General features: G+C 44.1%; 1 protein-coding gene and 2 long non-coding RNA genes across 10 annotated transcripts in view; 2 read left to right on the top strand and 1 right to left on the bottom strand.

Moving 5' to 3' along the window:
- The window catches only part of LOC129539197 (uncharacterized), a 60,933-nt gene extending 48,226 nt beyond the window's left edge, over positions 1-12,707 (bottom strand). For 2 of the 8 annotated variants that reach the window (XR_008682414.2, XR_016038561.1), the window contains exons 1-3: positions 11,862-12,706; positions 11,028-11,742; positions 9,102-9,230 (exon numbers count right to left, since the gene is read on the bottom strand). This is a non-coding gene — a long non-coding RNA (uncharacterized LOC129539197). Of the gene's footprint in view, positions 1-9,101; positions 9,231-11,027; positions 11,743-11,861 lie in introns of all 8 variants that reach the window. The other 6 variants (XR_016038560.1, XR_016038562.1, XR_016038563.1 and 3 more) reach the window with 5 other exon arrangements.
- On the top strand, positions 9,495-11,747 carry LOC129539198 (uncharacterized). The gene is made up of 3 exons (XR_008682419.1): positions 9,495-9,618; positions 10,069-10,134; positions 11,635-11,747. It is a non-coding gene; the product is annotated as an uncharacterized LOC129539198 (long non-coding RNA).
- Positions 12,708-13,160: 453 nt separating the features above from the next.
- On the top strand, positions 13,161-14,884 carry PCBP1 (poly(rC) binding protein 1). The gene has a single exon (XM_055399573.2). It carries the CDS (start codon positions 13,428-13,430, stop codon positions 14,496-14,498), a length of 1,071 nt encoding a protein of 356 aa, XP_055255548.1. The 5' UTR covers positions 13,161-13,427; the 3' UTR covers positions 14,499-14,884.
- Positions 14,885-17,607: the final 2,723 nt, after the last annotated feature.

Raw genomic sequence — 17,607 nt, 5'->3', positions numbered from 1 at the left:
TTGGGCATATATTCAGAGAAAACTCTAATTCAAAAATATACAGGCTACTGAGTTCCAGCTGAAGTGGAATGAGGTTAAGTAAGAAGGTCTCTATACCACGGCTCATACAAAGCAGACAGCCTGCAAATTCACTTGTGGTAAAGCACCAAAGAAGCAACTGGCCACAAAAGACTCTCGCAAAGAGTACGCCCTCTACTGCAAGGGTGAAGAAATCTCATCATTACAGGCCTGGTATTGCAGCATTCCATGAAATTAGAATTATCAGAAGTCCACTGAACTCCTGATTCACAAAATTTCCTTTCAGTGTGGGAAGTTGCTCGGGACTTCAAAACAGATCTGCACTTCCAGAGTACAGCTATTGGTCCTTTGAAAGAGGCAAGTGAAATCTATCTGTGGTCGGCTGTTTTGAAGACACTACCCTATGTGTTGTCCATGCCAAACATGCAACAATTATGCCAAGTGACATCCAGCTAGCATGCCACATACGTGGAAAACATGCTTAAGAATCCACTCTGATGGGAAATATTTCATTCTTTAAAAATATTTTTTTTTCTTCTTCCTATTATTGGTAGTTCTGAACATTAGATTTTTTGTCCCCATGGGGTCAAAACATACCTAAGTATATGTTTGCAAGTGGAAAAATAGAGTACAGAAATCAGTTTTTCCATTTTCATTTCTGTGTGAATTTTTAATATAAATGCAGGGACATAAAGGCATTAATGCAAGTCAAAATGTTTCAGTGAACAAGTTTCAGCAGTTCAACTTTGTAACAATTATAAACAAACCTGTTAAATTTCTCTGGACAATGAAAAAAAAAAAAGATACAGGCACCTCAATTTTCACAGAATTACTATTTGCAATAGCCAAGACATGGAAACAACCTAAATGCCATGCCCATCAATAGATGAAGATATGTAAGTAATATATATACACAATGAAATATTACTCAGTCATTAAAAAATAATGAAATAATGCCATTTGCAGCAACATGGATGGACCTAGAGACTATCGTACTAAGTGAAGTCAGAAAGAAAAAGACAAATACCGCATGATATCACTTACATGTGGAATCTAAAATATGATACCAATGAATTTATTCACAACACAAAAACAGACTCACAGACATAGAAAACAAACTTATAGTTACCAAAAGAGAAAACAGGTAGAGGAGGGATAAATAAAGAGTTTGGGACTAGCAGATACAAACAACTATATATAAAACAGATAACGCGGTCCTACTGTATAGCACAGGACATACTCAATATCCTGTAGTAACTATAATAGAAAAGAAAAAATATATATATATACCACATATATATATAATTAGATTCCTTGAGAGTGATGAGCTTCCCAGCAACAGAACTACTCAAAAATAATTTAAATGATCATATCTGTCAGGGGACTATAGAAAGCAATCCTGTAAGTGAATGGCAGACTGGAGACAAGGAGACTGACTATATTACCTCAAAGGCCCTTTCCAACGCCAAGAGTCTATCATTCTAAATAAAGCAAACAAATAAAACAAAAACCACTACTAAACAACTAAAGAATTTTTCCTTTGCATTTTTTTTCAAGCTCTGACTGACCAAGAAGCCAGTACAATTTCGTGGATTTGGTAACACTTTTCACTTAAGTAAAAGTGGACAAATTATTTAACTCTGTTTGCTTCACTCTTATTGTCTATAAGTTTAGAACCCAAATAATAGTACCCATCTCATAAGATAACTCTTAGTAATCTTTTTAAGATTAAATATGATACTTTATAAAGTACTTAAAACAATGCCTAACAGAAACTGTATAAAACTAGCAGCTAGCTGTGGGGAATGGGGGTGGAGGGGTGGAAAGTGAAACCTAAATGTGCTGCTTGTTTTAGTTATCTGTTCCCCACTCTCAACCAAAGAATTCCTGGTTGTCGCTGGCCAGAGGCTAGGTTCCCTTGGCAACCAGCCTCAAAAAAAAGAGCTCCGATCTACCTTCCTCAGAAAGGCAGCTCATTCTTTGCCCTGAAATTGAGCATCTCCATTTGCACAAAGCAAACTCCCTCAAAGCTCACAAATACCAATGTGCCAAATCAAAGAGCTGAGCAAGTATTACCCTCTTCACTTCATATGACCAATCACAGAACAGCAGAGCCAGAAGGACTATCTCAGAGACCATCCAGAGAGACTCCTTTGTTTAATAAATGAGGACAACAGGCTGAGAAAAGTAAAGTTCTAGATGTGGCAAGCTGATGACAGAGTCAAGACAAGATCCCAGGTCTCTTTATTCTTAGCCTAGTAGTTAAAATTGCCCCATTTTTCAGTAGGACTGGCCCTACTAAGTCCCACACTACTGACCCATACTATGTACTTTAAACAGGTAAAAGAGGAATAGAAGCAGTAGAGTGTAAGGTTGCAAGCAGGGGCTCCGGAGCCAGAATGCTTATTCAAATCCCAGCTCTACCACTTACTGTGTGACTTTAAGCAAGTTTCCTAATCTCTCTGTTTCTATAAGATAGAGATAAGGATTACAGGAAAGATTCAGTTCAGTTCAGTTGCTCAGTCGTGTCCAACTCTCTGCGACCCCATGAATCACAGCACGCCAGGCCTCCCTGTCCATCACCAACTCCCAGAGTACACTCAAATTCATGTCCACAGAGTCGCTGATGCCATCCAGCCATCTCATTCTTGGTCGTCCCCTTCTCCTCCCGCCCCCAACCTTTCCCAGCATCAGAGTCTTTTCCAGTGAGTCAACTCGTCGCATGAGGTGGCCAAAGTATTGCAGTTTCAGCTTGAGCATCAGTCCTTCCAATGAACACCCAGGATCGATCTCCCTTAGAATGGACTGGTTGGATCTCCTTGCGGTACAAGGGACTCTCAAGAGTCTTCTCCAACACCACAGTTCAAAAGCATCAATTCTTCGGCAATCAGCCTTCTTCACAGTCCAACTCTCACATCCATACATGACCACGGGAAAAACCATTGCCTTGACTAGACGGACCTTGGTTGGCAAAGTAATGTCTCTGCTTTTTAATAAAGATTAGATAAGGCTATTTTAATGCTAAGAATCCACCTGCCAATGAAGGGGACACAGGTTCAATCCCTGGTACAGAAAGATCACACATGCCATGGAGCAACTAAGCCCAAGAGCCACAACTACTGAGCCTGTGTGCCACAACTACTAAAGCCCGCACGCCTAGAACCTGTGCTCCAAAACAAGAGAAGCCACCACAATGAGAAGCCCCCACACCCTAACAAAGAGTAGCCCCTGCTTGCTCCAACTACAGAAGGCCCACACAAAGCAACAAAGATGTAGTACAGCCAAAAATAAATAAATATTATTTTTTAAAGCTGTCTATTTTAAAAAATGAAAATATATTGAAGCCTTTGTTTTTAAAAATAAAATCTTCACTACTCTCATTAGAAAAGAAATATATGCTTCAGTTCAGTCGCTCGGTCGTGTCCGACTCTTTGCGACCCCATGAATCACAGCATGCCAGGCCTCCCTGTCCATCACCAGCTCCCAGAGTTCACTCAAACTCATGTCCATCGAGTTGGTGATGCCATCCATCTATCTCATTCTCTGTCGTCCCCGTCTCCTCCCGCCCCCAATCCCTCCCAGCATCAGAGTCTTTTCCAGTGAGTCAACTCGTCACATGAGGCTTATTAAGTTTTTCAAAATAAAGCACAGATATACAGTTTTTACTTTTTAAAACAATTGTTCTCTACATCCTTTCCCTTTCTACCTTCCTGTCCTCAAAACTAGTATATTATTTAGTCACTTAATCCTCACAAGTAGTAAGATTAGTGTCATTTATTGCTGTCTCCATTTGACAGGCACAGAAACTGAGGTTCAGAGAGGTTCACAACCATGTAGCTAGTGTCTGGCCAGGACCTCTGGAAAAGAATTTTCAGACATGCAGGAAGGTAGAGATAGTAAACTCCTCCTCTAATCCTGAGAGAAAGTGGTTACAATAAAAGGTTCCTGCTGCTGCTGCTGCTAAGTCACTTCAGTCGTGTCCGACTCTGTGTGACCCCATAGACGGAAGCCCACCAGGCTCCCCCATCCCTGGGATTCTCCAGGCAAGAACACTGGAGTGGGTTGCCATTTCCTTCTCCAATGTGTGAAAGTGAAAAGTGAAAGTGAAGTTGCTCAGTCGTGTCCGACCGTTAGCGACCCCACAGACTGCAGCCTACTAGGCTCCTCCATCCATGGGATTTTCTAAAAGAACCAAGACTGATTAATAGGATTTTTAAGAAACTCTTGCTCTAACAAGGCAAGATCAAAGAGACATTGTAACCCCAAAAGCCAGCCATGCAGTGAGGTATCCTACCCTCCCCAAAACAGAGCAAATTACTGATAAGCCTAACAAAGCAGGCGCCGAAGATAACCATATCACTGCACACCCATTATTACCACCCCAATTCCAAAATGATGTATCATTTTATCCCACAGTTCAAAATAAGTATTTTTTAGAGTGAGCAATTTGAAAAAGGAACAATGTCTTGTTCATACAGATCTTCCCCTCATTACCTGGTGCACAACCTTCTAATATTTATTCAATACATTTCTGTTTAAAAATGAATAAATTTATTTATTCAACTGCTATGAGCTAGGTACTGTTCTAGAAGGTGGGAATACAGCAAAGAACAAAAAAAGGGGGTGAAATTTACATTCTAATCATGGGTGGCAAATATTAAACTAGAGAAGAGAGTTCCTAAAACAGTGCCTGGCACACAGTAGGGAGCATTCAAAATATCTAAATAATGAATGCATGAACAGTGTATCAAACAGAAATAAGTTCTAAGGAGGAAAACAAAGCAGGAAGGGAAACAGGAAAGCCAGAGAGTAGAGATGGTCTTTATTATAGATAAGATGGCCAAGGAAAGCTTCACAGATTAGGTGACAGTTGAGCAGAAACCTGAAGGAGGCAAGGGAGGAGGCCATATGACATCTGGAAGAAGTGTTCCAGAAAAAAAAACTACAATGGTCCCCAGGCTTGGCCTGTTGGAGCAACTGCAGAGAGACTGGTGTGGCCAGAGCACAAGGGCAGAGTGGTAGAAGACGAAGTCAGAGCCGCTGGGAGAGGTGACACTGAAGAGCCGTGTGGCCGTGTAGATCACTTTAAGGACTGTAGTGTTTATTCTGGGTGGGACTCAGTGGATAGTATTCAGCAGAAGAGTGGCATGATTTGATATACACTTAACAAAATTACTCTGGTCGCTGTTACGATTAGACTGGGGGACCAAGAGCAAAAGGAGGAAGACTATATTCCAATAGTAACAAGGAAGCAGGTGAGAGGTGTTCAAATTCTGGATGTATTTTAAGGTAAAATAGGACCTGCTGGTGGACTGGATGATGGAAAAAAAGAGAAAAAGCAGTCAACAGGGACTTCCCTCGTGGTCCAGTAGTTAAGACACCATGCTTCCTCTGCAGGGGGTACGGGTTCAATCCCTGGTTGGGGGACTAAGATCCTGCATGCCATGCAACACAGCTACCCAAAAAGGGGGGCGGGGAAAGAATAGAGTCAAGGAAGAGTCCTCTATAAAACTGAAACTGAGGGTGGGGCGAAACTGCCATAGGTACAGGTTTGAGAGGAGTCGTTCCAGGCTTAATGTTTTGAATACGTTAAGTTCAAGAAGCTATTATTCTGTAGGCAGCTGACATTAGACTCTTTGAGTTCACAGAAAGACATTCAAGCTAGTAATATATACTTTATAATTCTCAAGGTATAAATGGTATTTAAATTCCTAAAAGAGAGAACCTAGGAAATGAGTGTACACAGAGGAGGGATCCAAGGAGTGATCTGAGTACTCCATCATTGGAGGCTGAGGAGATGAGAAAGAAATCAGCCAAAAAGTGTGTGTGTTGGGGGGTGGGGGGAGGGTGTTGCATAGGAATTTGAGAAGAAGGGGCTAGAGAGGTAGAAAGAGAACCAAGGGAGTGGCATCCTAAAAGCAAAATGAAGCTTGTGAGGAAGGAGTGTCACATACTACTGAGAGATTAAGATGACTGAGAAATGACCACAAATAAATGTACTATATTCTAAGCATTCTTCTCCAAACCACACATAACATGTTTTTATTTTAATCTATGCTAAATCCCAGTATTGCCTAAAGAATTCACATAAGGTTTCTGTTTAATGCAGCTTTATCCACATCTCAAAAAACTCTTAAATGTTCTTAGTATGGACACGACACACTTTACATGGTAAACAATGGTGAATAAATGTTTTATCTGGTTAAAATAACTGTCTCTCTGAAACAATGTCCTTAACCAAGTCTTGCTTGGGCTCAGCAGATGTTATCAGAGAAATGAGCTACTCAAACAAATTTCTTTTGTTCTGCCATAAGTAGCAATTATTCCTGAACTCCTTTCCCTACTTTCTAACCAAACATCCCAAGCAGCTAAATGAAGACCCTAAATGTCCACACACTCCCCTTTAAAAACAAAAGAAAACAAATTCAAAAGCTGAATGAGAAAGGGATATGCTGTCCATTGCAGCTGCTTTCTTCTACTGTACAAAGAAAATCATCATTTGCTAATTCAAAAGCTCTGCTTTACCTACATTTTGTCCCTAAAATTTCTAGATAGGAAATGTGACTTCTAGTATCTTCACCTTAAAAGAGAATTATTGCAACAAAATAAGAATTTTTAACTGTGCTCTAGTGAACATAGACAAGTCTCAATATCTACATTTCTGAAACAGCAGAACAATAATCACCACAAACTGAATCATGCAAATATCTTTCACGTCTCCGTGAAATGGTTACAACTTCTGAATGAACTGAGCTCTATGCCTTTGGGCTCTTGCTCCCTCTGCGTGGAATACCAATCCCTGCCCTTCACTATGCAATTTACCAACTTGGGACTCAGAGTGAATGACAACTTCTCCAAGCTGCCTCCCCAGATTCCCTCTCCAAGGCTTGAATCAAGGACCTCCTCTGAACCCGTAACACCATAGCCTGGTAAGCACCAAAGCTTACTCATATCTCAATACTTTAAGCCATTACACTGTGAATCTGTTTACTCGTCTGTCTACCTCTTCAAACCATAAACATCCTGAGGGCAGGGACAATATCTCATTCATTTTTATAGCCTCAGTGTTTGGGACATATCAAGCAATCAGTAAGTATTTGCCTAATGAAAGAATATGAAATTCTACCTCAAATACATTATATGATTTTGTAGCACATTTCCTTAGTAAACCAGGTGAACTGAGGCTAATATTAAAATTACTGGCATCGATATGATACAGCAATCCTACTCCTGGGCATACACCTGGACAAAAGTGTAATTTGAAACGATACATACATCCCTAACTTCTCAGCAGTACTATTCACAATAGCCAAAACATGGAATCAACCTAAATGTCCGTGGACAGCTGAATGGATAAAGAACAGGTGGTACACATATACAATGGAATATTACTCAGCCATAAAGCAGAATGAAATGCCATTTACAACAACATGGAAGGACTTAAGAGATTATCATATAAGTGAAGTAAGTCAGAAGGAGAAACACAAACAATATGATATCACTTACATGTGGAATTTAAAATATGAAAAAAAACCTATCTACAAAACAGAAACAGACTCATAGACACAGAAGACAGACTTGTGGTTGTCAAGAAGGAGGCAGGGCAGGCGAGAGATGAATTAAAGAGTTTGGGGTTAGCAGATGCAAACTATTATATACAAAATGGATAAACAACAAAGTCCTACTATGTAGCACAGGGGACTATATTCAATATCCTGTGAACAACCATAACAGAAAAGGATAAAAAAAGAATATATATATAAAACAGTTTCTTACTGACACACCATTGTATATAAACTATATTTCAATAAAACAATATAAAATTACTGGCATCTAATCACATTCCCAACTGATAGCAGAAACAAAGTAACTTCCCCCACCTGACACTGGAAATAGAGAAAAGATAGGTGCTGCTCAGTATCAACTCAGCAAGAATTATACTAGCTCTCTTCCTTGATTTGTCCCACACCAAAGGAGAGGTTAACAGACCTCTGGATCGCTCTTCTCACCTCCTTTCCACTGTATCCTTCTCTTCTCTCTGCCCTATTCTTTTCTCTCTCTCCTTCTCCTACCTTTTTTTCCTTCCTCATATTCTACACTTTGTATTTGCATTCGTTCTCATTTTCCCTTTAAATTTTCTCTGCACTCTGTTCTCCAGGCCGCATTTTGGTTAGAGTGACCCTGGGGAATCCCTGGGCAATGCTTTGTCCAACTGGAAGAACTTAGGCCAATTCTGGTCACTTCTGTAAAGCACACCAACAGATTTCTCCTATTATGGAGGAAACCAAGCAGTGATTCCTGAACACCAAAGGAGGATTACTGGCATATGAGGTCAAACTGTTACTACCCACAGTGGGTAAGACAAGTTTCTAAACTGCACTGTATATCATCCTGAAAAGTAATAGGGAAAAGGTCCTCTTAATTTACAGTAATTTTAAATAAAAGAGAAATGGAAAGCTAAATATGAAGAAGAAAGAGAGAAAGAAGCCATGTTTTGGGGGAAAATACTGTGTGTTGACAGGGCAAATATTAAAAGCTACAGAATAGTTGCTGAGAAAGGAAGGTTGGGGAGAGCAAAAAAAAAAAGTGGTCCCGGCCCCAAGGGAACTTAAGTCTTATTCCCACCACTTCCCAAATCCACAAATGTAAACATTAGAGAATCAGAAAGAGGAGAGTCTCTTGAACCAAAAGTGTCAGGAACCTAACATGAACGGATTGGATGTTCTGGGACAGAAAAATAATGACTGGATAGAAAACATTTTGAATTTAAGACAAAGTTATCCCATGTGTTAAAGTCAGTGACACAGTATGAGAAGCCAAGAAAAGGAAAAATCCACAATTAGGAGTCAAGAGCCCCAACTGAGGTCCTAACAAGCTGTGTAACCTTGGGCAAGTCACTTGACTACTCTGATCCAAAGACGGGTCTTTCACTGGCAAAATTGACTGTGATGATTAAAATAATACTTTGAAAAGTTTTATATAACATATCTATGTGAGGTCAAAGGAAGCAAATATCCTATGTTTCAATTTCCAAAGTGAAAGCCTGACTCAACTTCCCAACCTTGTTAAACCCTTTAACGAACCTGCAAGAGTCATGTGAGGCTCCAGGGGTGGGGTGGTGACTATTTAGTCAGTTACTCTGTATCTCAGTGGCTTCATCTGTAAAATGGGAGGTGTGGAATTCACTCACATATCCACAAGATAGTGCAGGTCTGAGAAAGGAAGTGGAAAATTTACTGTACATGAATAAAACATTTACACAACCCTCCCTCCCAGGCATAAATAACCCAGATCATCTGGATGAATTAGAAGGGGCCTTAAAAAGCATTTACTCTCCTGTTTTACAGATGGGAAAAATGAGGCTCAGATAAATGAACTTGATTGTAGAAGTCTAAAAGCTAGCCAGTGGCAGAGTTGGAGCTAGGGGCCAGAGTCACCAGTTCCCAAGTCCAGCGCCCTCTTTGCCTGATCTCAGGGTCACGCAAAACACCTGAGGCCCACAAGACACACTACAATTTCATCAACAGCTAAATGTGGGCTACCCAAGGGAAGGGCTATAAGACTCTGAAGAGGTCGGTGCTGAGAGCTGGGAAAGGGAAGGTAAGTAAAGTCCCAGACTTATTCATACATAAAGAGATTAAAGAAATATATCTGGAAGAAAAGGTTTATGACTTCCCTGGTGGCTCAGATGGTAAAGCGTCTGCCTACAATGCAGGAGACCCGGGTTCAATCCCTCAGTCAGAAAGATCTCCTTGTATTCTTGCCTGGAAAATCCCATGGACGGAAGAACCTGGTAGGCTACAGTCCATGAGGTTGCAGAGAGTCGGACTCGACTGAGCGACTTCACTTCACTAGGCCGTCTTGGGAAGAAAGACCCAGTGGATAAAATTTTCTTTAGGGAAAAGAAACAGGTGGCAGAGGACCGGAATGTTTTGAATCAGGTTAATTCTTTTTTTCTTTTTAGGATAATTTTTTATTATAATTACTGTGTAAATTGTAATTTACTCCTTCTGTTGTTTCCTAAGTTTTAACAAGGTTTTCATCTTTTAGTTTGACATGCATCTCCTTTTAAAAACAGAGAGCAGAAATTACCAGAGTACACTGCGTGTAGTATGAGTAAGTAGTTTTTGCAAATATTTTCGTTTCTTTATATAAATGTGTGTATATGTTTCAGTTATTATGCAGAACATATTTTTCATAGTGGTTTGCTTTTAAAAATGTGAGAACCACTGAAATGATGAACAAAATAAAAGTTCAAATAGTGCCCGGCATGCAGTGAGCACTTAGCACTATGACTGTCATTGTTAGCGTATGTACTTATCTATTAAAGTCATCTGTGGGACTATCTAAGGTAATGTGAAGGCCCTTTGGAGAGCCTAATACACAAGATCAGTGTAAGTGAAAAGAAGCAAAAAGCCCTTCTCTCCACCCACACAACACGGCCCTATTTAGGCACATATTTGTTGCTTGGTCCACAAGTTATTTGTTACAATGAACTGAAAAGTCCACAGACTGCGATTTATCTAACACTGTCAGGCTCAGTCAATATCTGAGAAGACAAGGAGGCCTGGCGCCAGAGTTAAGTTTATTTATTTTCACCTGGGTGGAGATTGGGGTGGGGAAGGGGGAAGTCATGCCCATGTGTAGCTAAAGGAAGCAAATGAGTCATACAGAGAAACTGTTTGCTCCCACAGAGCCAGGTAAATTCAAATGTGCCACAGACCAGGCCGGACTGACAGATACTTGAGCCTTCATGCAGGGCTGAATCACTTCCTTCTCTTTAGCCTCATCCAGACACATGGGAAAAAAAAAAAAGGCATCTGAGCCCCTTACAGGCATAGCTCACACCAGGAAAAACTGGGAATTCCCAAACAGATATAAACAGGGGATGACTATGCATCAAGAAGTTACCTGAGGGGTTCCTTTAAATGAAAAGCTTACCTAAACATCCAAATAGCATTTAAATTCTAAAACCCTGACTTAAGAGAAAAATTTGAAAATGTGCTCACCAATAAGTGTATCAGAAGGTCTGGAATCCATCCTGGACACTGTGTGACCTTCAATTAGTCACTTCATCTCTCTGGGCCTAAATGAATTCATCTGTTAAAAAAAGAGAGAACACGTACTTCAGAGAATCATCTTAAAAATTAAAGGCAGTATGCAGTAAAACAGTTAGCCAAGGATCTAGCACTGGTAAATGCACAAGAAATATCCATCCCTTCTAATCTACAAATTAATAGTTGAGGTAAACTGAGGTTCACTTGCCAAGCTGGCCTATGAAAAAGGTCATAGGTATCCTAGACGCTTCATGGAAATTGCTTTAAAAAAAGAAACTTTATAATACCATTTGTTTATCTCTCCAGCACAACAGCCTGTAAGTCTAAGAAAGCAGTAATTTCTCATCTCATTCCTTAGTGATTGCTAAATGTTTTGGTACTGCGCCCCCACTTATCCATTCATTATTAAACTTAACGAGCTAGGGACTGGATATGATGCCTACGTTCTACAATTAATCGCGGTCCTGTTGCAAATTAATAAAAGAAATGTATTAAAATTCGCCTGCTGATGGAACTTCCCTGGTGGTCCAGTGGTTAAGACTCTGTGCTCATAATGCAGGGGCCCCCGGTTCCAGCCCTGGTCAGGGAAATAAGAGTCCACATGCTGCAACTAAAGATCCTGTATGCTGCAATGACGACTGAAGATCCCACATGGCGCAATTAAGACCTGGCGCGGCCAAATAAAGAAATATTTTTTAAAAAAATCCCCCGTTGAGGTTGGGACCAGCCTACGCGGTTTCAACCCACTCGGGTCACAGCACTCGCTGCGCGGAGAAGGCCCCATACCGTGGGTGGGGTGGGAGGGGGCGCATTCTAAAGTTTTCAGGCCGACCCCAATTTCTCGTTGGCGACGAATCCAGGACACGTGTCGCCATTTTGTGTTCAGCAAAGATGGCGGCCACCCACGCGGGGAAGGGGGAGGAACTGAGGGGCCGCCACGTTAGTCGCTTTCCCTAAGGGATCCTAAAGCACGCCGCGCACTCGGCCTGTTCTGTCTGGCTCAACCGAAGGAAAAGGGAACGGGCAGAAATCACAACTGGGGCACCAACGGCCCTACGACCTTTCCTTAGCGGGAGGGCCGCTCGGCTCCACACCCTCAGGAAAGGTCCTCCAAAATGGCGGGCCCAGTTGGGGGCCGCCCCCGGACAGCGCGGGCGCGATGGCTGCGCAGAGCGGGGAAGGGGCTGAAAGGCAGTAGCGGGAGCGTAACCGGCGCGGGGAAACCGCAGGAACCCCCCCCCGAGAGCCCGAGTAAATGCACGCCATTGTCTTAAACGTGTGACGAGGCGGCAGCGATTAAAACGACACCAGCGTAGGAGGTGGGGTTTCTGCGGGCTTAAGGAAGAGAGTTGCAAAATGCAGACAAAGCATTATGTAAATGGACGCCATTCTCTTTATGGCCCCGTTTCTAGCAATTCCCAGAAACCATCAGCACAGCCGCAACTCTGATGGCGGCGGCGCGGGATGGGTTTTGGTCTTTCTCCCCACCGGCCGCCACCACAAGGCCGGGGCGGGGGTGGGGACTGGCGCGGGGCGCCCGGACGCTGAGGACGAAGGGGCCCCACGTGCCCGGCCGAGCGGGCGCCCGCCCCAAAGGCCTCGTCTCGCCTCCCCTCCCCCCCGGAAGGCCGCGGCTGCCCCTCCCGTCCGCCCCACACCCTTGCGCATGCGCTCTGGTCTCCTCACGCGCACGTTTTAAACCCGCGGCGTCCTAGCAGCCGCCTGCAGTTACGGCCAGGGCTGCCCGTGTCGCTCCGCACTCAAACCGCTTTTGTACGGCGGGAAATAATGTGTCGCTCCCAAGCACAACACTGCCATTTCCAAACGTCTGCCGGCGCCTTTTAGGGTTAATAAAATACATGTTCGTCTTAAAATTTTGCCGGAATCACAACTTCTGCCCACAGGGGCTTTATTTTCAATGCTAGCCTATTAAGAGGGTTTTTGAAAAACTACTCTATTGGGGCTGGCGCAATCTTGTGACCTAAAAAGGATGGGTCCTCATTTTTTTTTCAAGGGGTCCTGCGCAGCAAGCACTTCCGGGGTCAGAGGGTACGCGGGGTTGAAAGCGGGCTTCCCGCCCCGCCCAGACCGCCGAGGCTGCCGCCGGAGTCGCCACCGCCGCGCCCTCGCCCACCCGCCCGCCCGCCGCTCCCGGCCCCGCTCGCCCCCTCCGCCGCCGCCGCCCGCCCCTGCGACGACGCCGCGGCCTCCCTCCCGCGCCCGCTCGCTCCCGCGGCCCTCGCTCGCCTCGCGCCGGCAGTTTTGGGCCTACACCTCCCCTCCCCCCGCCAGCCACCAAAGACTTGACCACGTAACGAGCCCAACTCCCCCGAACGCCGCCCGCCGCTCGCCATGGATGCCGGTGTGACTGAAAGTGGACTAAATGTGACTCTCACCATTCGGCTGCTTATGCACGGAAAGGAAGTAGGAAGCATCATTGGGAAGAAAGGGGAGTCGGTTAAGAGGATCCGCGAGGAGAGTGGCGCGCGGATCAACATCTCGGAGGGGAATTGCCCGGAGAGAATCATCACTCTGACCGGCCCTACCAATGCCATCTTTAAGGCCTTCGCTATGATCATCGACAAGCTGGAAGAAGATATCAACAGCTCCATGACCAACAGCACGGCGGCCAGCAGGCCCCCGGTCACCCTGAGGCTGGTGGTGCCGGCCACCCAGTGCGGCTCCCTGATTGGGAAAGGCGGGTGTAAGATCAAAGAGATCCGCGAGAGTACCGGGGCCCAGGTCCAGGTGGCGGGGGATATGCTGCCCAACTCCACCGAGCGGGCCATCACCATTGCTGGCGTGCCGCAGTCTGTCACCGAGTGTGTCAAGCAGATCTGCCTGGTCATGCTGGAGACGCTCTCCCAGTCTCCGCAAGGGAGAGTCATGACCATTCCGTACCAGCCCATGCCGGCCAGCTCTCCAGTCATCTGCGCGGGCGGCCAAGATCGGTGCAGCGACGCTGCGGGCTACCCCCACGCCACCCATGACCTGGAGGGACCACCTCTAGATGCCTACTCGATTCAAGGACAACACACCATTTCTCCGCTCGATCTGGCCAAGCTGAACCAGGTGGCAAGACAACAGTCTCACTTTGCCATGATGCACGGCGGGACCGGATTCGCCGGAATTGACTCCAGCTCTCCAGAGGTGAAAGGCTATTGGGCAAGTTTGGATGCATCTACTCAAACCACCCATGAACTCACCATTCCAAATAACTTAATTGGCTGCATAATCGGGCGCCAAGGCGCCAACATTAATGAGATCCGCCAGATGTCCGGGGCCCAGATCAAAATTGCCAACCCAGTGGAAGGCTCTTCTGGTAGGCAGGTTACTATCACTGGTTCTGCTGCCAGTATTAGTCTGGCCCAATATCTAATCAATGCCAGGCTTTCTTCTGAGAAGGGCATGGGGTGCAGCTAGAACAGTGTAGGTTCTCTCATAACCCTTTCTGCTGTTTTCCCATGATCCAACTGTGTAATTTCTGGTCAGTGATTCCAGGTTTTAAATAATTTGTAAGTGTTCAGTTTCTCCACAACTTTATCATCCGCTAAGAATTTAAAAATCACATTCTCTGTTCAGCTGTTAATGCTGGGATCCATATTTAGTTTTATAAGCTTTTCCCTGTTTTTAGTTTTGTTTTGGGTTTTTGGCTCATGAATTTTATTTCTGTTTGTCGATAAGAAATGTAAGAGTGGAATGTTAATAAATTTCAGTTTAGTTCTGTAATGTCAAGAATTTAAGAATTAAAAAATGGATTGGTTAAAAAATGCTTCATATTTGAAAAAGCTGGGAACTGCTATCTTAAACTCTTTGTTGGTGCCTTTTTTTTCCTCCCCTTTTAGCGTTAGGCCTTTGTAGGAAGAAAGGTGGGCCCGTTCCTGGTATTTTCTCCAGCCCTTTTCGTCTTGTTGGTAAGATTCCATTCCCTCTCGTCCCAACAAAGGAACCCGGCAGGCTGGGCCTGCGTTGGGGTGTTTGCAGAGATGGAAGGCTCTCTTGGAGAGTGACATCCCTCCAGCTAGGTTCCAGAGAGAGGCCTCTGCCCATTTCTCTGGTAGAAAAAGCATGAGGGTTTCTCAGATTGGAAAAGTACCCCCGTTCTGTAGGACCTCTGATGAATGGTAGTGTGTCCTCCAGTCCAACCGGCCCCAGCCCCACCCCCAATCCCATGTGCAAAACTCTTAGCCAGGAACAAAAAAATGTTCTGAGGTGGGAGGAGCCTGGGGGGCCCAGAGAAGAGGTGGGGGAGGGAAGGGCTGGGCTGGGGGTGAAGGGAGGGGCTGAGGTGGAGGGAAGGGAAGGGGGCTAGGGTGGGTCTAAGGGCTTGGGAGAGGGTAGATACTGCAGGGTGGTGGTAGGCACAGAGGGTGGTGTTTGGGCAGCAGGACTGAAGGGGGATGGTACCAGCGGGGCGCACGTGTAAAGCATAGCACCTGTGGCAAGCAGCCTGTCAGAGGATGTTACTACACCTGCCAAGTGGTGTATCCAGAAACAAAGGAGGCCCAGCTTATAATTCTTCAACAGTGTGCAATGTTTAGAGAAATCATTGTACCAGGAAATAATTCTGCCTAAATGGGGCAGTCCACACTGGCAGGAATGTAGGCTGATCCGTTGACAACCGCCGAAGAATGACCTCAATGTTAAAAATGCAGATTCCTGGGTCCCACCCCAAATCTCATCAGAAGACCGCATTTTTAACAAGGTTCAGAGTTAGTGGCGCTAATTCTCTTCACCGGTGGAGAAGGAAGATTTTGCTGTAAAGGCCTAGCAGCCTCATGTTAGCCAGTAGGTCTAGGCTGAACCTGATGAGAGGAGGAAATTTTTCTACTATTAGGCAAAAACACACAAGAAACAACAGATTTGGAAAACACAATTAGGTGCCAAAGTGTGTAGTTCAAACCAGGCAATGTGGGAGATCACAGAGAAATCCCTGTGGGAGGGGAGTGTTAGCCACCATAAATACCTGTTGAGGTTTCTTCTCTGCAGGGCATCTTCTTTTTTCAGAGGTATAGACCTGGTTCCCAGGGTCCCTGGAGGTAAGATTGGGGTCTAGTATGTACTTCATATCTACTGTGAAGTCAGGCAGGTGGTAACAAGGAGCACAAATCCTGGAGTCAAACCTGAATTTAAATTTGCATTCTGCCACTGTGGCCATGGGTGAATTACTTAAGCTCTGTATAAGATGGAGCTGTTGAAATCGGCATCTCCTGGGTTTGGGGGTGGGGGGAGGGTGGGGAAAGCATGTGTAAAACAGAACAGTGCGTACAAGACAGTAAACTTCAATACAGATTATGAAAAGCCAAAGGCCCATTTCTGCCCACAATTTCTTTGGGCAGAGAAATACTGAAAGCAATGTTTACTAAATGATAAGCTGAGAGAAGGTAGTTGTCTTGGGTCAGGATAAGTTAGGGAGACCCTAGCGAAGACCCAGAAATGGGTTCAACGTCTTCTAGAAATAATGAGCTCTTGTTTGTTTAGAATAGGCGGGGATAATTAGGTTGGACCCTGAAACACCAAGCTAAATGTTTTGTGAGATGTCCTTGAAACTTGCTGGGGGAATGGTTCCAATGCCTTATAAAAAGTAGTCCTCATTTTCCTCAAACCATCCTTCTTCCCACTGCTTCAAAGGCAAAGCTGACGCTAATTTGTAGAATAATGATTTAGCTAGCAAGAATGGATAGGATAGAAAGACTGGCAGCTTAGAATAAAGGCAAGAACAGCAGTTAGAAAAATGCCTCAGGTAAGCAGGTTCTAATATTGATGGGGAAGTAGTTATCAATAGAAATTCATATAGAAGGGGCTGCCAATGCAAGAGAGATTGAAACTGCTTGAGGAGGTGAGAAAAAAAGATGTATGGAATGAGAGGTCAGACCTGGTGATTGGAGTATTTGCAGGCAGAAATACTCAACAAGTAGCTTGAAATAGAAGACAAACTGAAAGGGAATCAGCTACAGGGAGACGAGAGGAAAGGGCTGGAGACAACTTTGGGGTATAACCTGGAGGTAAAGGGATCTAGTCTAATTGTTTCCCGCTATATTTCTAGTGCCTGTCACCATACCTGACATACAACAAGGGCTCAATAAGTATTTTTGGAATGAATATGAAGGATGCAGCCAAAGAAGAAGAAATAAAGGCAGCAGGAGAGAAACCAGAATAGCACCCTTGAAAATGGTCAAGGAGGAAAGTTTCAAGGCCAGTGGAGTGACAATAAGGCAGCAATTGCAAGGTTTAGGGTTTATTGGACATCTACTAGGTGCAAAAATACTTTGAACTAAAACTCTAAGTTTTGGTACACTTGGGAGATGTGTAATAGCCCATTGTGGTTAGAGCATAGTACTTGGTAAGGGAGGGAAGGGGAGGTGGAGGAAGCCGTGGAATCATTTGAGACTAAATTATAAACAGCTTTCAATGCCAAAATAAAGGTTTGAGCTTTATCTTGAAAACCAGTTATCTCCAAATATTTTTCTTAAAGTGTACCCCTTTTATAAAAATTCCTTATTACATGCTCATTTATCAATAAATTACTTGT

Source organism: Moschus berezovskii, chromosome 11, assembly GCF_049115385.1.
Source record: "Moschus berezovskii isolate FMDL1 chromosome 11, NW_MosBer_1.0, whole genome shotgun sequence".
NCBI lineage: Eukaryota > Metazoa > Chordata > Mammalia > Artiodactyla > Moschidae > Moschus > Moschus berezovskii.
Note: the sequence above shows the minus strand (reverse complement) of the source record. Positions and strands in the feature narration are given on the sequence as shown.